At 42.9% G+C, this 21,981-nt stretch overlaps 1 protein-coding gene and 1 non-coding gene across 2 annotated transcripts in view; both read right to left on the bottom strand.

Annotated features, from left to right (window-relative positions):
* MACROD2 (mono-ADP ribosylhydrolase 2) overlaps positions 1-21,981 on the bottom strand; it is a 2,467,642-nt gene that overhangs the window by 1,430,942 nt on the left and 1,014,719 nt on the right. The window contains exon 5 of the mRNA XM_056567894.1: positions 14,445-14,561. Coding sequence (XP_056423869.1) covers positions 14,445-14,561 — 117 coding nt within the window. The remainder of the gene's footprint in view (positions 1-14,444; positions 14,562-21,981) is intronic.
* On the bottom strand, positions 672-856 carry LOC130363307 (U2 spliceosomal RNA). Its single transcript, XR_008891786.1, has one exon. It is a non-coding gene; the product is annotated as a U2 spliceosomal RNA (small nuclear RNA).

Here is a 21,981-nt window from a genome sequence, read left to right as displayed (position 1 = left end):
TCAATACCCTTTACAGGACCTTTCCCAAATCTCTTTGATTGGATCTACAGAGATTGCTTTGATTCCTTTGCTCTGATATAAACTTACAGTAAATATACAGTGGTTCCTTGAGGTCAGTGCAAATCGAGACTAAATTCTACTAAATTTTTTTTTCTCTAAGAGCCGAGGAACATGCTCTCGAATCACCCGAAGTGCAAGAAAAACTGCAAATGTGTTACACTAAAAAAACATGCATAGAGGATGCCGACAGGAGAGAGGCCCCCCAACAAACCTTACCCTTCCCCTCCGGACCAAAAGGTACCTGCAAGGTTCCAGGATCAATGTCCCTTTTTGCCAAAGCTACTAAGGGACAATAGATGCTCCTGTCATTACCCTGTGAACACACAACATGTAAAAAGTGACACAGTGAGACAAAAAGAAATAAAAAAGTGAATGTGTGCAGGTATACTGCCCGGACATCCCGCCCGATCTATAAAAAATTTCTCTGATCCTAGAAAGAAGGCTGGGAATCAAGAATTGAGTGCCACAAGGTGAAGAGATGATGGTGCCAGTGCTTCCACTCAGTGAGCCAATACTCCCAGTGAGTTTCAGCACCTCGGGGCCACCACTCCCCGAGGCACTAAAGTACCTCGGCTCTAGACCCTCTCAGCCTCATGGCGAGACCAGGAAGGAACAGGTAACATCGGAGCAGCTGTCGAGCTGATTCTTTAGAACCAGCCCCGGAACGCCCTGGTACACCTGTCCCCTCCATGCAGCACCTATCCCCACCAGCCCAATACCGGCGCTTGGGGTCACTGGCTGGAACGGATAAGAACAGATACTACACTTGATCTTAGCCAAAAGGCCGAGAACCGATCAGTACTTACAGGTGTGGGTCCTGTGCATTAAAACAGGACAAAGTGACACATGGGGGTAATAGAAGTGTAATACACAGTATTATAACTTGGCATCATGGGCTCAAAGGCCGAAGAAAAAAAATGGCCTACCCCTTTAAGGAACAGCATGCACCACCATGATAGATTTAGCACAATTTCTAAAACTCCTTTAAATGATTGGCCAATATATGTAACATCAAAAAAATCTTTATTAAATTATAAACAATACAATGCAGATAGCCCTCCCATAAAATGACCCACCCTTAAAAAAAATACATACCCAACAAGCAAAAACAGCAGGGAAAGTCCCCAGAAGTATGAATTGGCCGCATCCCCTGGAGACCATGTGAAAGGGATTGACCGGACACACATTCCGAAACACGTGTCGAGGTGGCAGGGGATCCCCCTAGGACATCAGTATGTCGCAATTAGGTACAGTATTTACTTCGGATGTGTATGTTTGATTATAATCATGCTGATGAAACAGCTGGTATTTGCACAACTTGAGTTTGCACTTTATGTACTAATTCATACTTCTGGAGGGCTTCCCCTACTGTTTTTGCTTGTTGGGGTGTGTGTTTTTTAAGGGTGGGTCCTTTTATGGGAGGGCTATCTGCATTGTATTGTTTATAATTTAATTAAAGGGGTACTCCGGTGAAAACCTTTTTTCTTTTAAATCAACTGGTGGCAGAAAGTTAAACATATTTGTAAATGACTTCCATTAAAACATCTTAATCCTTCCAGTACTTATAAGCTGCTGAATGCTACAGAGGAAATTCCTTTCTTTTTGGAACACTGATGACATCACGAGCACAGTGCTCTCTGCTGACATCTCTGTCCATTTTAGCAACCGTGCATAGCAGATGTATGCTAAGGGAAGCATGGTGGCTCAGTGGTTAGCACTGCTGCCGTGCAGTGCTGGGGGCTTGGGTTCAAATCCCACTAAGGACAATAAATAGAGTGTTATTATTATTATAATAACGTCAGCAGAGAGAACTGTGGTCGTGATGTCATCAGAGAGCATTCCATTAAGAAAAGAATTTCCTCTGTAGTATTCAGCAGCTAATAAGTATAGGAAGGTTTAAAAATTTTTAATATAAGTAATTTACAAATATGTTTAACTTTCTGCCACCAGTTGATTTAAAAGAAAAAAGGTTTTCACCGGAGTACCCCTTTAAGATTTTTTTTTTGATGTTACATGTTATATTGGCCAATCATTTATAGGAGTTATAGTTGTGTTGATTGGTTTCTGGTTTAAAGGTAATTTTAGCACAATTTCTGCCTATCCGGTTTAACCCTTTCGATAAATAGATCCCATTATCTGAACTTGCTTTTTCAGTTATTGATACAAATGAACCGTGTGACCAGCACCATTCTCTCCGCATTTGTTCAGTGATAACCTTGCTTAAGAAATGTAGTCTATAAAATGTAGAGTTTATCGGCTTTCAGGAAAAAAAAAAATCTATCATCCATTAAAACACCTTACTATTGTCCTATACAGCAAGGCTTTGTTTTACTGTTGGGAATATGAAAAATGAAAAGTATTTCTGGAATTTAGCAAGATAAAGGAAACCATTGCTTGAAAAATGACATAAACTAAAATGTCAATAATACAAAGGACAAGTGCACAGTGTCAAAAAGAAGCGCTCAGCATTCCACCGTGTAATATGTCACTGAATCAATCGTGTTTGTTCAAACTTAATTTTTCTTGAGAAGCCTTAAAAACAAACACAAAAGTGGAACCCGGAATAAATGGAATTTCTGCTTTTGTTATTTTCCTCTGACTGGACCTGTCCGCAAAAAAAGAAATATCACTAGTGTGAAGGTAAAAGCTTTTATAGCTCGTGTAGGATCCTGTAAGGTTACAACTAGGCCTAGCATTGATATATTTATAGTGTTCCACCTGTCCACCGGCTGTTTGTGGTACTGCAATACTAAGTATAACCTTTGGACAATAACATATTTACAAGATGGCAGCCATGTTTTTCTAATCCTGAAAACTTCAAAATATGTTTTATTTAATATTATTAACTGTCCGCATTAACAGACACAGTACATGGGCAAAAGTGGCATATTTTTGGGAAGATGGACCTTTAAAGGGGTACTCCACCCCTAGACATCTTATTTCCTATCAAAAGGAAGGGGGATAAGATGTCTCATTGCAGGGGGTCCCGCCGCTGAGGAACCCCGCAATCTCTGTGCTGCACCCGACGTTTGTTTAGAGCATCGGGTTCAGCGCCAGAGGCTAGTGGCGTTACGGCAGCGCCCCACTCATGACGTTACGGCCACGCCCCCTCAATGCAAGTCTACGTGACGGCCGTGATGTTATGAGCCTCCGCCCTCCATTGCCAGTCATCGAAGTTTGCTCCATGCACCGGATGTCTGGGGTGCTGCAGCCGAGATCACAACGGTCCCCAGCGGCAGGACCCCCGCGATCAGACATCTTATGCCCTTTGGATAGTTGATAAGATGTCTATGGGCGGAGCACCCCTTTAAGGTAAAACATTCTGTTCTGCCTGCAGATAGCATGGCAGTGGGCACATTTTTTTTTTTTTTTTTATTAAACAACAATGCAACATAACTGTGTAATAGAATTGTAATACATATTTACCATTATGTAAATTAGAATGCATAAAGTACACAGGGTGGAGACGACATAAACCCCACCAATAAATGAGCAATTGACAAATTTCAGTCTAGATATGGGAAAACATAAACTAATGGGTGACAGCAAGTCCTATACCGATCCTAGCATTAGGAATTCCCACTACTGCCAACAACAAGCCAGTTCAGTGCCTACTTGCAATGCAAAGGTGGTATGCAATGACTGCAAGAATTAAAAAAGAAGAGTCTGCCCTATCTCAATATAGGGTATGTTTAGGGTTTGGTCAAACTCTTAGCAATTTCATATGCATCATGTGACTCGACTTTATACCTGTACTAGTGCTTTGCTTTAAAAAAAGACAATAAAATATGTCTATACTTAAAGGAGTTATATAGTATCAAAAAATGGATACCCTCTCTGCTGGGAACCCCCATGATCTCCTGTACTGTGCCCCACTCTCCTCATTAATGGAGTCGTATCGCACAAAGCTGTGGCCGACTCGCCCTTCCATGCATTTTTGTGGGAGAGCTGGACGTACAGAGTTCGGGTATCTCCAGGTCTTCCCTATGGGGAGAGGAGGGGGTAAGCTGCAGCCAGATTCTGAGGCACTGGCTTAGTTTGACCCTTCTCTTCACCGACATCATCTGTCAGTGAAGAGTCGGGAAGTCACCATACAGTCAACAGGTTTGGGAGACATTATTCTAAGGTGTATGGGCACCATTATGGTTGCATGCAAAAGACTTACTAGGGAAAGTTATTGAAATGCCTAGTACAGTAGTCCCAGTGCATTTCAAGAGAACTACTCCTTTAAGACAGAAGAATTCTTGTACTGCAGTTTTATAAAGATATTTGCCATTCCTAAATTTGCAAAAAAAGTTATATAAATCTAAATTCAAGGTATTAAGGCCGCTGACATTTTCACAGAAGCAATACTAAATTAAACAATTCGACAACTGCAACCACCCTATCCACCAGCCTTTTCACACCACTGCGCCTATTTTCAACAGACTATTGTATTCTCCTTCTACCCAAAATGATGCGGAACTCTGGAGAATTGAGGATAGAGAAGGTTTCAGTTTCTCTTGACACATACCAATAAATACATTCCCCTCAGTTCTAGACGGTCACTCACATTGTTCATGGAAAAACAAGTTGTTAAGCTTCACTGTTTCACATAACAATTCTTCTATATCTTTGTCTCAGACATCGATATTCCAAATCTATATTTACAAAGGTGTACAGCTGCTGGTTGTTTGCACCTATGGTCATTATTTAAAGGGGTACTCCGGTCTAAAACATTTTTATTTTACATCAACTGGTGCCAGAAAGTTAAACAGATTTGGAAATTACTTCTGTTAAAAAAATCTTATTCCTTCCAGTACTTATCAGCTGCTGTATGCTCCAGAGAAAGCTCTTTTCTTTTTGAATTTCATTTCTGTCTGACCACAGTGCTCTCTGCTGACACCTCTGTCCATGTCAGGAACTGTCCAGAGCAGGATAGATTTGCTATGGGCATTTTCTCCTGCTCTGGACAGTTCCTGACATGGACAGAGATGTCAGTAGAGTTGTGCTCTGCAGACGTGTCCCCCGCCGGCAGTCATCCATTGGGTCTTGGAGGAAGGTGCCTGAGCCCACCCCTCTTATTCGCATATGCATTATCTACAACTCCACGTCCTAGTGACATGGAGGCACACGGCCCCTGAGCGCTGCGCTCTGTATGCAGAGTGCATGCGCTGAAGATTTTACACAGCTCTCACGTCCTGATGACGTGAGAGCTGTGCGTTCCCGGAGAGTGCACAGTGTAAGCGCGCATGTTCCGGGCCCTCACTACAGAAGTCGGGAGTAGCGAGGGCCCGCCGCATGCGCAGTTACACTGGGCAGAGTGCTCTCCAGGACGCACAGCTCTCACGTGATCAGGACATGAGAGCTGCATAAAATCTTCAGCACATGCGTTCTGCATACAGAGCGCAGCGCTCAGGGGGTGTATGAATCCACATCATTAGGACGTGTAGTTGAAGAAAATGCATATGCAAATAAGAGGGGCGGGCTTAGGCACCTTCCTCCGAGACTCAAAGTAAGTCTGCCGGCGGGGGACACGCCTGCAGAGCGCAACTAATGGGATGAATTACAGGACTTTACAGGACAAAAACTCGGTGGCAACCCAACAAGTGACCCCGGTATGGACTCCTGTTCACCAAGACTATAACCCAGTGTATTGGGTTTAGAGTGGGTGAACTTACTGACAGTTTTCCTTTAAGTTACACTCCTTGATAACAATTTAGGTAAGGCTGACTAGGGGGTGGTTTAGTAGCCATCAGTATTTTTCAGATATAAATTCTTTTCTGAATTGTTTCTTATTTCATTTTAGCTCTTTATTGTATTTGTTCTTTGTATGGATTTGTAAAGACTGTTGATATTTTTGCAATTTTGCGTTCAAAAACCCCAAAATGTATGTTTGTAAAAAGCCGACTCTTTCTGGTCCGGTTAACCGCAATCAAACCAAATCATACATTACATTAATCATATGTCAGTCTGGAGGCTTGATAAATTACATTTAATTGCTATCATGGCACATAATTGTCGTGAAATTTTCAATCAGCGGTAATGAGGCAGAAAATATTTTGCCCAGGTCGGTAAATAACAAAAATGTAAGACATTCCCCCATCAATAAAAGGTTAATGAACCCTGAGTACACACGGGGTGATTTACTATGGTTAATAAATCAACAGGAAACATCAACGAGAAATTGATGGTACTTACAGTCGCAGCTATTTCTTCATGTACGTCCGATAAGATCCTGCTAGTATTTCCATCAAATCATATATAGAAATAAATATATATATATATATATATATATATATATATACAGTGGTCCCTCAAATTACAATATTAATTGGTTCTGGGACAACCATTGTATGTTGAAACCATTGTATGTTGAGACCAGAACTCTATGGAAACCAGGTAATTGGTTCTGAAGACCCAAAATGTCATCCAAAAATAGGAAAAAGTGAGAATTAAAGAAAAATAAGTAGATAACTAATATATATATATATATATATATATATATATATATATATATATATACCGTATTTATCGGCATATAACACGCACTTTTTAGGCTAAAATTTTTAGCCTAAAGTCTGTGTGCGTGTTATACGCCGATACACCCCCAGGAAAGGCAGGGGGAGAGAGGCCGTCGCTGCCCGCTTCTCTCCCCCTGCCTTTCCTGGGGTCTAGAGCGCTGCTGTCGGCCCTTCTCACCCCCTGGTTATCGGCGCCGCTGCCCGTTCTGTCCCCCTGACTATCGGTGCAGGCGCCCCATTGCCGGCGCCGATAGCCAGGGGGAGAGAAGCGGCACCGACAGCCAGGGGGAGAGAAGGGGCAGCGGCACCCATTGCCGGCGCCGCTGCCCCGTTGCCTCCCCCCATCCCCGGTGGCATAATTACCTGAGTCGGGTCCGCGCTGCTGCAGGCCTCCGGCGTGCGTCCCGGCGTCGTTGCTATGCGCTGAACGGCACGGCGCATGACGTCAGTGCGCCGCGCCGTGCATAGCAACGACGCTGGGGACGCACGACGGAGGCCTGCTGCAGCGCGGACCCGACTCAGGTAATTATGCCACCGGGGATGGGGGGAGGCAACGGGGCAGCGGCGCTGGCAATGGGTGCCGCTGCCCCTTCTCTCCCCCTGGCTGTCGGCGCCGCTTCTCTCCCCCTGGCTATCGGCGCCGTCACAGATAGTCAGGGGGACAGAACGGGCAGCGGCGCCGATAACCAGGGGGTGAAAAGGGCCAACAGCAGCGCTCTAGACCCCAGGAAAGGCAGGGGGAGAGAAGCGGGCAGCGACGGCCTCTCTCCCCCTACCTTTCCTGGGGGTATATCGGGGTATACACGTGCACACACGCACCCTCATTTTACCATGGATATTTGGGTAAAAAACTTTTTTTACCCAAATATCCTTGGTAAAATGAGGGTGCGTGTTATAGGCCGGTGCATGGTATACCCCGATAAATACGGTATATATAAAGCAAATACATAAAAAAGTAAGAAAGATCTGCTGGGAGCTGTAAATCATTGTCTATGTACTGTATAGGACCCCAAAGAAGCTCCTGTCGTCTACATAGACATGTGTTTCCCAAGCAGGGAGCCTCCAGCTGTTGCAAAACTACAACTCCCAGCATGCTGGGAGTTGTAGTTTTGCAACAGCTGGGGGCACCCTGCTTGGGAACACTGGTCTATGTAGAGGACAGGAGCTTCTTCAGGGTCCTGTACAGTACACACAATGTCCTAAAAAAGTTACATGGAGCCGTCCTCACCTGGTGTCCAAAGGAGCAGGTAACCCTGGTACAGGTAAAGAGTACAGAACATGTAATACCTCCCTGTACTGTAGGGGGCGCTACCAGACATCAGTCAGTGCATACACTTCAGTAATACAGGTGTTTTACCAGTAAATTGCCCATTCTGATTGGTCAGGTTCTCTTGGCCATTGACAAGTTTCACAGATCTGGACTGTCTTTGTCCAGATTGTCATTGTATGTTGAGTCTGGTTTCAAGTTACAATGGTCCAGAAAAGACCATTGTATGTTGATACTATTGTATGTTGAGGTCTTTGTAAGTTGAGGGATCACTGTATGTATATATATATATATATATATATATATATATAGATAGATAGATGGATATATAGATATACTGTATATAGATAGATTTATTTATTTATTTTATTTATATAGCACCTACAGATTCCGCAGCGCTTACAATTATGGGGTTCAAGCAAAGACAAGTATCAGACATAAAATTACACAATAACTATTCTAGATAGATAGATAGATATACTGCATATATAGATATACTGTATATAGATAGATATACTGCATATATATATAGATATACTGTATATAGATAGATAGATAGATATACTGCATATATATAGATATACTGTATATAGATAGATAGATAGATAGATAGATAGATATACTGCATATATATAGATAGATAGATATACTGCATATATATAGATATACTGTATATAGATAGATAGATATACTGTATATATATAACAAGCAGGCACCAAGCACTCACAGCAGTCAGATACCATATCTCTAATCATAATCCAAAGTCCTATGTTGCTGTCATGGGAACTAAAGTTTAAAAAAGCTACGTGTATTAGATATTACAGTATACAATTTAGCTATTTGCTTCCTGTAGGGTGTTATTATGTATATACTGATATAAATTATCTGAGTGCACCACAGACAAAAAGGTTTTCACAGTTTCTGTAAAGCGATTTCCTTGTCAGTTTTAGGATTCCTGTAAGGGTGCGTTCACAACAAGATTTTGTATAGAAAACCGTATACATTGACCTCCCATACAATTTAGCAGCACAGCCCATGTATTGCATGTTTTTTTCCATGCTCCATTTGCACTATTTACCTCCTGCTTGTTAAACACAAAATTCCGATATGTATCGCTTGATAAGCAGCACGAGTAATTAATTCATTGACGTGTCATGTGACCTGTCAGGAATAATGTTATTGTATGCAATAGGTTTACTGTGTCCCCCTGAATACATGTGCTGTGGTGGACATTCATACTCAGTCTTCCTATAGAGCAGTGTTTCCCAACCAGGGTGCTTCCTGGAATGAGATATAGCTAGGCCCTACATACATGTGGCTTGTATGTTATAAAGAAAAAATAGTGTTAATCAGTATAATAGCAATGTAGCAATGTACTTGTTATTACTTTGCCAAAGAGGGTGGGGGGGGGGGGGGCGAGAGGGTAGTCCTTGCATAATTCTTATACAACACATTAGAAGTGGGGGGGGGGGGGGGTGCAGCCGTGTGGGGATGTAGTGGGTCTGCTCCCATGTGGAGGACACATACTCTCAACACTTACATCAGTCTCTTTGCAAATTGTTGAGCTAGTGAGTTTTTTTTATGCGCACAGACGAGAAAGCAGAGGCAGATAATGGTGAGCGCTGCTTTGGCACACCCTGTAAGGACCAGCGGTGTATAACGCTGTACACACCCCTTCTGATTAAAAAAAATGTGCGGAATATCTGCCTGCATTTTAATAATCTGCCGGACATTCCACAGTGTGAACATATCGTAACTGTTATTTATTTATACACGTTTTAAGCCTTAATTATACAGGTATTTTACCAGTTGTATGTTTTATTATCAATCGTTTTCTTTGTTTGTTGTTGTCCATATAGTTTTAAAGGGGTACTCCGGCGCTAAGATGCCTGATCGCTGGGGTCCCGCCGCTGGGGACCCCCGTGATCTTGCACGCAGCACCCCTGTTAAAATCAGTCCCCGGAGCATGCTCACTCCGGGTCTGATTACCAGCGACCATGGTCGCCGGTAATCAGACCCGAAGTGAACATGCTCTGGGGACTGATTTTAACTGGGGTGCTGCGTGCAAGATCACGGGGGTCCCCAGCGGCGGGACCCCTGCGATCAGGCATCTTATCTCCTATCCTTCGGATAGGGGATAAGATGTCTAAGTGCCGGAGTACCCCTTTAATGACCATCTAATAATCAAAATGTTTGATAACCACTCAACTATTCTCATTTAGGCTTAAGTAATTTTAATATATATATATATCTAACAAAGTAAATTTCCTAATTTTTTATTTCTTCCTTCATTCTATTTCAGTGTCGAGAAGTGAACAAAAAAAAATGTCTCGACGGATCCGCAGCCGTTTGCACTCTGCACCCCTGCTTGTTAAACACAAAATTCCGATATGTACCCTTTGATAAGCCGCACATGTAACCGATATGACCTTTCCCTGACACGTCTGTGATACTTAAAAGGCACAAAACAAATGCATCATATTACCGCAATCTTTAATGATTACACATGTCCCCCATGTGCTACCCAAGAACGTCCGTCTTTTGGATTTAAGAGATGCTTTTCCATAAGACTATTCAATTGTGAAAGCAAAATTCCGATAAGTCCACTTTAGAGCGGCGAATAAATTCCAGCATTGAATTGTGCGAGCTGTTACTGTGCGGTAACATGTGACAGATGCCTTCACAGTAATTGCCAATCAGCCTCTGCACAGCAGCTGAAAACACAATATATCACTTTGATCTCTCTGGGCATACGAGTATTCACTATCCACAAATCTGCATGAATAAAAAGAGAAAAATGCGATTTTTTTTAACAACTGCTTTCAAGGCAGTCAAACATTATCATGTGAATAGTGCGCTGAATGCCATTATTTATCGAAAATAGTAGCGAGGTGGGCGATTATCATTTACAGGATGGAAAAAATATTTCCAACATGACTATGACTCCTGCTGAGATTACTAATTGTTCAAAGGAAGAATAAAAGCAAAGCATCAGAAATACCTGAAAATTCAGAGTTTCACTTAGAGAAGATGTCCTATGAAGAATATTATTTATAGTTAAAAGGGTAATCCAGGAACAGAAACACGGAGTCAATTTCTTCCAAAAACAGCACTACACCTGTTTTCAGATTTTATATGGTATTACAACTGGGCTCCATTGCAAAGCTGCAATACCACACACAACCTGAGAACAGTTGTGGTGCTGTTGTATGAAGAAATCAACTCTGTTTTTCTAATTCTGGATAACCTCTTTAAATCCTGCTCTGATTGATAAACATTTTTCATATTTAGGGTAGGGTCATATACAGCGCATCCACAGTGTATTTGACAGAAGAGCGAGCGCCCTGTAGCTCTGTGTGTCCACTCATAGCGGCGGATTTCCCATGAGCTGACATACAAAGCTACCCAGCCGTAACAGGGAGCTCGTTCTGCAGTTGCTCTGTATACGCTGCAGATAGGATGTGTGTGACCCTACCCTTACACTTATTTATTTATTTATTTTAATGCTCATATCACCAGATATTCAAAGAATAAAGTATGGCGCCACCTGCTGTTTCTTTTCAGTAGCTTTACTCTGTCCACCTGAGTAAATCTGCCAAGGTGGGCATGCATACTTAGCCTTGCTTATCTCTATAGGGCATTGTTTCCCAACCAGGGGGCCTACAGCTGTTGGGAAACTACAACTCCCAGCATGTCAGGACAGCCTTTAGCTGTGCGGGTATGCTGGAAATTTTAATTGTGCAACAGCTGAAAGCACCCTGGTTGGGGGACACTGCTATAGCGTATGTAGAGGGATCCTTGTAAAGCTGCAGCCTCTTCTATGCTTTTCAGTTGAGATGTAAATTCAATTCCAGTGTCCTTTAAGAAAAGAGATCCACTATAGATACCAACATATATCACTCCATCATTATAACAGACACACAGTATCTAAGCTTACCTCTGAAAACTAGGCAGGTGCATAAAATTGATCTTCTGAAATGCATCCTGATCAATGTTAGTAGATGAATTGGGAGGATATCCCTTATGATGCTCTCAAATACACATCAGACATCTTCCATAAAGCCTTTACCCTTCTTACAAGAACTATATCATATACATCCTTTGGGTCATAAAAGTGAATGGGGTCTGCTGCTTCCGTTAACAGTATGCATCGGCATCCCATTTTCGGCTTGATGCCAACCGATACGATTAACGTGGCCAGGAAATTTGTGTGTTCGCACCCCAAGATCAACACACATGCACAGGTTATGCGACCCTGGGACTGACGGTCATATCAGGAATGCTGCAACCTTCATAACTCTACTCTGATAGCAAATCTTACTAAATAATTTATTTGAAAAAAAAATCAGGTAAATTACTTTTTTGTCCCAAGATAACCCCTATCCTTAAAGCTGTACTCCGGGATACAAAAACGTATCCCCTATCCTAAGAATAGGGAATAACTGTCAGATCACGGGGATCCGGTCTCTCCCATAGAGCTGAATTGAGGGGGCATATCTGCCGCAGCTTCAAGTGGTGGTTGGACACGCCCCATTCAGGTGGAGAGCCAGGGCCCCCTACAGGAGATTGCGGGGAGGGGGGGGGGGGGAACCGTCAACCCAACCGCAATCTGACACTTTTGTATCCCTGAGTACTACTTACTCTCTTAATTATTATTATTATTTTATATATTCCACAGCCTAGCTGAAAATTCTCAATCCCACCATATGCCTTTCCATTCATTTCTACATGCTTCAAGACACATATTAAAGGGGTACTCCAAAGGATAGGGCATAAGATGTCAGATCGCCGGGGTCCCGCCGCTGGGGACCCCCACAATATAGCAAGCAGCATCCACCTGTAACTGATTCCGGAAGCACTGGAGGATCTCAGGCTAATGCCTCCCGACCACGGGGATGGAAGATTGTGATGTCACGACTCCACCCCCATATGATGGCCCGCCCCACCCCCTCAATGCAAGTCTATGGGAGGGGGCGTGATTGCTGTCACGCCCCCTCCCATAGCCTTGCATTGAGGGGGCAGAGTTGTGACGTCACGATCTTCCGTGTCCGTGGTAGGGAGTCATTAGCCTGAGATTCTCCAGCACTTCCGGAAGCAGTTACAGGTGGGTCCTGCATGCTATATTGCGAGGGTCCCCAGCAGCAGGACCCCGGCTATCTGACATCTTATCCCCTATCCTTTGGATTATTTCACCAACCTTTTACCTCTTACTTGATGACTTCACATAACACCCCTGTACTGTATGCGCCGTATCCATTAGCCTTGTCGTTCCCTGACTTGGCGTTCTGTCTTGCTTATTATTGTTGCTTATTTCCTGTTGTTCGGGCCGTGAAAACTACCATTCCCCTAATACTTTGCGGCCTGGTGCCACCTATTTTTCCTTGTTATTCCGCCCATCCTTTTTTTTGTTTACGCCTATATGCATGCCCCTTTTTTTTTTATTTCCGCCCATAGGCGTCCTAGTTTCCGCCCCTTGTTTTTTCTTTCCACGCCCATTATGTTCCATCGTTCGGTAGAGAAATGTGCGCCTGCGCATCCCTACGCTGCCAGCGTAGTGCTAACGTAGCATACGTTAATAGCGTAGCCATGCGCATGCGCAGTTCTCCTTCCAGTTCAAGGCTTACATTCGTAGCGTAGCCCTGCGCATGCGCAGTTGTCGTTACAGCTCAGGGCTACGCTACTAACATAAGCCCTTATCTGTAAGAACTACTGCGCATGCGCAGGGCTACGCTACTGACGTAGCCGACGTTTGCACTACGGTGTAGGCGTAGTGCTGAGAACGCGATTCACAAAATGACCAGACATGCGCACTACGCGCCGAAGACGACTCTTAAAATATACATGACGCATGCCCCTGGCGCAAAGGACGATTGGACCAGGCTAGGACGCTCACACAAGGGGCGGCAAAGAAAGTGAAAAACATAATTCCCACACAATTTCAAAGAATGAATATTCAAGAAGTGGGCTGGCTTGACTAAGGACACGGGAGGAGGGAAATGCGGACGTCAACGCCGACACTGCAGGGCGGGCTGACAACAACATGACCGCAAACGTTGTCAGCAGTCACAAAGCACCAAAAAACTACACTACTTCCTGCACATAGGAACAGTAAGTATAACAGAAATAATATGCATTATTGACACAGCAAGCATATTAGAGAGTTAAACAACTTTACACAATGGGCAAATGTATTGATAAAGTCATAGCAGCGGGATACCGCTTTAAGACTTTAGAAGAGTATTCCACTGAACGCCAACATAAAAGTTACTATATAAGTAAGATACATTAGGATTAATAATTCACAGCATATCAATATATTCATTATATTAGAGACGACCAAATCAAGGCAGGAATTCTTTCTAGGTGATCCACATGTAACCTATGTGCGATACTTGTCTGGAAGTATTCATAAAGAGGTGAATCCTTTAGCCGAGCCCCTAACTTTAGTGTCCCAGTTAATGCTCGCATCGCACGCTTGCTGCCTTTTCAATTTGTGGAAGTAATTGAGTAGCTATGAGCTGAACTAGTTGTAATGTGCCATATAAAAAAGACCATTATATTTAGCAATGCAGTCATAAATTGGCATGGTTTATGAAGAAATTCAGGTGACTTACATTTCGCTGGCAGTTCATACCCACAAGTGATTTTCGCTTGACCGGTGGGACAGCCTCCTAGTGTGCGACATTCAGCGCTCAATAATGGCCCCGAAGCTCTATGTATACAGCCGTCCACTAAAAGAAAAAAGATATTTCATTATTATCAATTATGCTTTAACATATCTCATTGATTCTGTACTTTATATGACATTTTCAGCAACACATTTTATTTTTTGAAATTAGAAATTTCTTGTTTGTAGGAAAGATAGTCATGCCACATGAATTAGTTCATCATTTTAATTTACAATAAGTCCCGGACATAGATGAAGTTTAGAAGCATTTTAGTTTTGTTCTTTAATTTTGATAAACATTTCCATCCAACATTTTTGGATTTGAGATTCCCTTTTTTTTTTTTTTAAATTGCACCCCACGAATAATTTGTTAACTTTGTTAACCATTTAAGTGATTCACATGAAATACAGAAAAGCAGCAGGGAATATTTGAGGTACCAAAATATAAAAAAACACCTCCCCAGAAAACCTAAAAACTACACTCCTCAGGAAACTTAGTGAGCTTTTGGCATCCCCCTCAGCTGTTCCATAGACTTTATAAGAACTAGCTAGAAAAAAAAGAAAAAATATATATTTTTTTAAATATGTAGTTTCAGCTTTTTTTCCCCCTCATTTTCACAAATACCCCATAGTTGACCATAAACTGCGGTTTTCGTACACACCAGGGCTCAGATAGGAAGGAGCGCCATTTTTAGTGCAGAATAAATAAATAACTCTTCTTGTGCCACCATATTCTATATATTTTGCTTATTAAAGTTGTATGAGGACTTTTTCATTACATTTTTGGGGGATTGTAATTTTGCCATTTTTTTTTATTAAAGGGGAACTCCACTGCCTCAGCATTCGGAACATTTTGTTCCGAACGCTGACTGCAGTTGCCAGGGCTCGTGACTTCACTGCCATGCTCCTCGTGATGCCACGCCCCCTCAATGCAAGTTTAAGGGAGGGGGCTTGGCTGCCGTCATGCCTCCTCCCATAGACTTGCATCGAGGGGAAGTGGCCATGACATCACGAGCCCCGGCGCCTGCACTGGAGCACCTCTTTAATTTTAAAGGTGTTTACCATGTAGTATGAATGAAATGTTATCTCTATTCTGTGGGTTAGAAAAATTACGGTGGTAATTTATTAAGTTTTTTTAAATGTTTTTTTCTCCTTTTGCTCAATAGATACACAATAAAAACAGACTTTTTTGTTGCCATATTCTGAAAGGCAAAATTTGTTTATTTTTTGGCCAAGTGAGTTATATGTGCGCTTCCACTTTTTGGAGGCAAGGTGGCCAAAATCAGCTATTTATTTTCATGTTTTTTTGGCAACTACTGAAACTACAGGATTGCATTGCAGGTTTGCCGATGGGTAACAGTGGAAGCCCCCTCCTCCTGTCAACCCTGTAGATGCAGCTATTGCTATTGCCCACTGCATTTACAGGGTTAAACTGCTGAGAATGACACTTACTGCTGTCTTGGCAGAAGTGGCAGGAGTGCGGTTGTGTTTGATAACCAGCTATCATCGCCGATTGCATGGCCAATATGTCATGGGTGTTAAGGCCCACCATGTCGTGAGGTACTGGTACATCATCTGGCGGGAATGGGTTAAAGACTGACAACACTGCATATGAAAACACAACATTACTATGAGGCATTGAGGGGCTAAGTATATTTAGAGAAGGAGGAAATGACAGAAACAAAAGTAGTAGACTAGAGAGTAAAAAAAAAAATGCTCAATTCAAAGGTAAAGATAGGTCACCATATTAAACTAACAGTCATTGACCATAAGACTTTATTTTCTTTACTCAACATTGGCACAGAATACTTTATGGTTACAGTTCTCATTAAAAGGTTTAGTGAGCAAACTGGTTGCAATACACTCTAGGTGGAACTAGTATCCTTGCAAATTAACGAACATTTAATTAAGTCGACATTAACTCCACAACAACCTCAGACCAGTGTTGCTTTCACATAGACCTCTGCAACTTGACTCAGATACACATCTATCAACCATATCACTTGCACAATACAATAACTTTACTGGTTAACAGGTGAAGGGTCAGTCCCCACACACGGTCCTATGTTAACCCTTCTGTACTCCCATTCATTCACTTATGCATTGGCCAATAGTCCTTCCCAGGCTGAAATCCCCAACAACCCCCTAGGGCTGACGTCTCACACAATTACCATGGCTTCCCATTCAGTGCTGATGTCTCTCACAGTCTTTTCAGATGTCCCAGACCCCCCCCCCCTCTCCCAAGGTTGAAGGTGCACTTAGCCCTCACCACCTCTCAAGTCTCTCTGCCCAGTTTCAATTATTCACCATCGCCCTCCAGCAACAACACTCTGGCCTTGCTACATGGCCCCATCTGAGCACTACAGATATCAGATCCCACAGGTCTAATCGTTACACAGGCCTGTTAACAAATTCTTGAGGCATTTTTAAATAAAGAACTCTACTCTCCTACTGCAGCTCATTCGATTTGTATCATCCAGGATGATAAGACTAAAGATAGTCATCAGAGGGAAGGAGAAACCAAGGCATAGCCATGTTTAAGGAGACTGGTTTTCCTTGTTGTAGCCGTGTATTACAAGTCCATTATGTGTATACTAATTGCAGTAGGATAATAATAGCAACAACTAAACATAAACCGGTATTGTAATTAGAAATGTCAAAAGATAACTCATTCAGAACTGAGATGTGGATTCCAGACTAAACACTCACCGGTGACATCTCCTCTCTCTGTCACTGATTAGCTCAACCTGTAGTCATGGAAGGATGGTCAGGTCTAATGTGAACCACAGTATTTGTGCTTGTGTCATTATACTTAATCTAATCACCATGTTCATCATCTGTTATGCCACATATAACACTATTCAAGTATATGGGGCAGAGCTGCAATGCCAGACACAGCCCATGGAGAAGCATGGACCTATGTGAGGAAAATGGCACCATGCTTATTTTCTATTCTTTGAAACTTCATTGCAATCAGTATGTAGGTTCCACTAAAAGATAATCTACCAATTGAAAAGGTGCACATACTTTAGGCTAAAGTTGACTGGACCTGCTACCTATAGCGGATTCAGTAAACTCTCTAAAGTGTATAGCAGCCTCCCAACTATTTACAGACTGTTACGATTCGGCAGGCTGGAGGTGGATCCTCTGTGTCAGAGAGGGATTGGCGTGGACCGTACCGGTGGACCGGTTCTAAGTTGCTACTGGTATTCACCAGAGCCCGCCGCAAAGCGGGATGGTCTTGCTGCAGCGGTAGCAACCAGGTCGTATCCACCGGTAACGGCTCAACCTCGCTGACTGCTGAGAGTGGCGTGGGACAGGAGGACTAGACAGAGGCGAGGTCAGACGCAGCAATAGATCAATGCAGGTGGCAAGGTTCGTAGTCAAGGGTAACGGCAGAAGGTCTGGTAACACTGGTAAGGCAATCACAGAAACGCTTTCACTAGGCACAAGGCAACAAGATCCGGCAATGCAGGGAAGAGGAAGTGAGGTAATATAGGCCTGGAGCAGGTGAGCTAATACACTGATTGGGGGAGGCACCAATTAGCGGTGCACTGGCCCTTTAAATCTTAGAGAGCTGGGGCGCGCGCGCGCCCTAGAGAGCGGAGCCGCACGCGCCAGGACGTGACAGCCGGGGACAGGGACAGGTAAGTAGATTGGGATGCGATCCGCGAGCAGGCGCGTCCCGCTATGCGGATCGCATCCCCGCCGGCAGTGTCAGTGCAGCGCTCCCGGTCAGTGGGTCTGACCGGGGAGCTGCAGAGAGGAGAACGCCGCGAGCGCTCCGGGGAGGAGCAGGGACCCGGAGCGCTCGGCGTAACACAGACATATCAGTGGAGAGAAGGGTTGGACATGTTGGATTTTAACTGCTGGACCCTGTTGCTCTAAACTGCTGGCTGCGGCTTACCCCTTCCCAAAGATAACACATGAATGTTTAGCAATGTCAAATGTTCATGTGTATGGGTAGGTCAGGAGAGATAACCAGCCAAATGGTTTTCAATGTTGTTAAAGGAATACTCCAGCAAAAATTAACTTATATCCTATCCACAGGTTAGGGGACAAGTAGCTGATCGCTGGTGATCCGACCGCTGGGACACCCACGATTTCCAGTACTGGACCCCGGAGCTCTCAGTAAGGAGCATGTGTCATCTAATGGTAGACAGCAACCGCTCCATTCATTTGTATGGGGGCGCTGATGTTGCTCGAGAGCTGTATTCTCGTCTTTTCGGCAGCACGCACTCCTCACTGAATGTAAGGTCCCGGTAATTGTGGGGATCCCGCACTCGCCCCCCCTTGATTAGCTACTTATCCCCTTTCCTGTGGATAGGGAATACGTTTATTTTTGCCCGATGTCTCCTTTAATGTTGGGCTGATGGTTATTGAAGGTCTTTGGCCAGAATCACAGATGGATTTGAAAAAGTAAATTTTCTTTTATAAAATTGCTCTATGAATTCTTTAAAATATTTAGCACAGAATAGAACGATCATTAAAAAAAGAACATTATTCACCCCTAAATTCACCACTGCTCCAGCACTATTATTGCTCTGGTGCCCCCATGGGCCTGCTTCTGCAACATTACATACATTGTTCATGTGACACTGTAGCCAATCACTGGGCCAATCAGAGGTCACATGCCGTACATGCAGATAGCATTTTTCTTTTAACTCTGGTTCTAGCTTGTACTTCTTTGCTGAAAAATTCCATAAAACTCCTTTACCTATATACACCCTGTTCCAAATTATTATGCAAATTCTATTTAAGTGTCACAAAGATTAAATATTTTGTTTTTCAGTTTAACTCATGGATGGCATTGTGTCTCAGGGCTCTTTTGATCATTAAAAACAATCTCGGACACCCGTGATAATTAGATTTCCAGGTGAGCCCAATGGAAAAACTACTAAAGGTGGGTGTTCCACATTATTAAAGGGGTACTCCGGTGGACAACAATTTATTTTAAATCAACTGATGCCAGAAAGTTATACAGATTTGTAAATTGCTTCTATTAAAAAATCTTCATCTTCCAGTACTTAGCTGCTGTATAATACACAGGAATGTCCTTTCTGTCTGACCCCAGTGCTCTCTTCTGACACCTCTGTCTATTTTAGGAACTGTCGAGAGCAGGAGAGGTTTGTTATGGGGATTTTCTCCTGCAGTTCCTGGACAGTTCCTAAAATAGGCAGAGGTGTCAGCAGAGAGCACTGTGGTCAGACAGAAAATAAATTCCTGTGTAGCATAAAGCAGCTGATAAGTATTGGAAGAATTAAGATTTTTAAATAGAAGTAAATTACAAATCTGTTCAACTTTCTGGCACCAGTTGATTTAGAAAAAAAAAAAAAAAAGTGTTTTTCACCGGAGTACCCCTTTAAGCAGGCACCATTTTCAAGCAATATGGGGAAGAAAAGGATCTCTCTGTTCCCGAAAAGAGTGAAATAGTTCAATGCCTTGGACGAGGTATGAAAACATTAGATATTTCATGAAAACTTAAGAGTGATCATCGCACTATTAAGAGATTTGTGGCTAATTCAGAGCACAGACAAGTTTGTGCAGATAAAGGCACATGGAGGAAGATTTCTGCCAGATGCATGCATCGGATCAAGAGAACAGCTGCTAAAATACCATTACATAGCAGCAAACAGATATTTGAAGCTGCTAGTGCCTCTGGAGTCCCACAGACATCAAGGTGTAGAGTCCTCCAGGATCTTGCAACTGTGCATAAACCTTCTATTCGGCCACCAATAACCAATGCTCACAAGCAGAAAAAAAAATGAAGACTAACTTATAAACAGTACTGTTCACTGATGAGTGCCGTGCAACCCTGCATGGTCCAGATGCATGGAGTAGTGGATGGTTGGTGGACGGCCACCCTGTTCCAACGAGGCTGCGACATCAGGAAGGTGGTGGTGGAGTCATGTTTTGGGCCGGAATCATGGAAAAAAAGCTGGTCGCCCCTTTAGGTTCCCCAAAGGTATAAAGATGACCTCCGCAAAGTATGTGGAGTTTCTGACTGACCACTTTCTTCCCTTGTACAGAAGGAAGAACTATGCTTTCCATAATAAAATCATCTTCATGCATGACAATGCGCCATCTCATGCTGCAAAGAATACCTCTGCATCAATGGCTGCTATGGGGTAAAAGGAGAGAAAGTCATGGTGTGGCCTCCATCCTCCCTTGAACTCAATCCTATTGAGAACCTTTGGAGCATCCTCAAGCAAAAGATCTATGAGGGTGGGAGGCAGTTTACATCCAAACAGCAGCTCTGGGAAGCTATTCTGACATCTTGCAAAGAAATTCAAACAGAAAATGTCCAAAAACTCACAAGTTCAATGGATGCAAGACTTTTGAAGCTGCTATAAAATAAGGGTTCCTATGTTAAAATGTAACATGACCTGCTAAAATGTTCAAAAAGTTAAAATGCTGTTAAAGTTTGATTGAAATAGCTTTTGATTTCAGTAAATATGCTGCAAACACAACAAATGACAATTTTCAGTTCTTTGCAACCTAAAAAGTGTTTTGAAACTTACTGTTGCAGTACAACACACAACCTGTGCACAGGTGTGTTGCTATTTTTGCAAGAAAGAAGCAGCAAAAGCGCTGCTTCTTTCTTGCAAAAATAGCACCACACCTGTCATCCTGAACAACCCCATTAACCCCTTGCCACATATGGATGTTTATAAATGTCCATAAGCGGCTCCTGAGGTATGACGCACGCTCAGCAGGCTGATGTCCGGCATTAACTCTTTAGATACGCCGATCAAAGTTGATTGTCGCATCTAAAGTGAAAGTAAAAGCTTCCCGGCAGCTCAGTCGGTCTGATCCGGATCATTGCGGTAAAATCGGCTATAATGCAACAGGAGGGTGCCTTCCAGCCTCCTGCGCGTCCGATCGGCGATTGATTGCTCCAAGCCTGAAATCCAGGCTTGAGCAATCAACCGCCGATAACACTGATCCTTGCCATTGCATTGCAATGGCAGTGATCAGTGTAATAAATCAATGTACTGCATGTTATAGTCTCCTATGGGGGCTATAACATTGCAAAAGAAAGTGAGAAAAAAAAAGTTAATAAAGATGATTTAAAGGGGTACTCCGGCGCTAAGACATCTTATCTTCTATCCAAAGGACCCCTGCGATAGGGGATAAGATGTCTTAGCCCTGGAGTACCCCTTTAACCCCTTCCCTATTAAATGTTGAATCACCAACCCACCTTTTCCCATAAAGAAAACTGTGTAAATAAAAATAAATATAAACATATGTGGTATCGCCACGTGCGTAAATGTCCGAACTATATAAATATATAGTTAATTAAACCACATGGTCAATGGCGTATGCTCAAAAAATTCCAAAGTCCAAAATAGGGTATTTTTGGTCACTTTTTATACCATAAAAAATGAATAAATAGCAATCAAAAAGTCTGATCCAAACAAAAATGGTACTGATAAAAACTTCAGATCACGGAGCAAAAATTTTTTTCTAATACCGCCCTGTAC

This window comes from Hyla sarda, chromosome 3 (assembly GCF_029499605.1).
Source record: "Hyla sarda isolate aHylSar1 chromosome 3, aHylSar1.hap1, whole genome shotgun sequence".
NCBI lineage: Eukaryota > Metazoa > Chordata > Amphibia > Anura > Hylidae > Hyla > Hyla sarda.
This window is presented reverse-complemented; position numbering and strand designations above follow the sequence as displayed.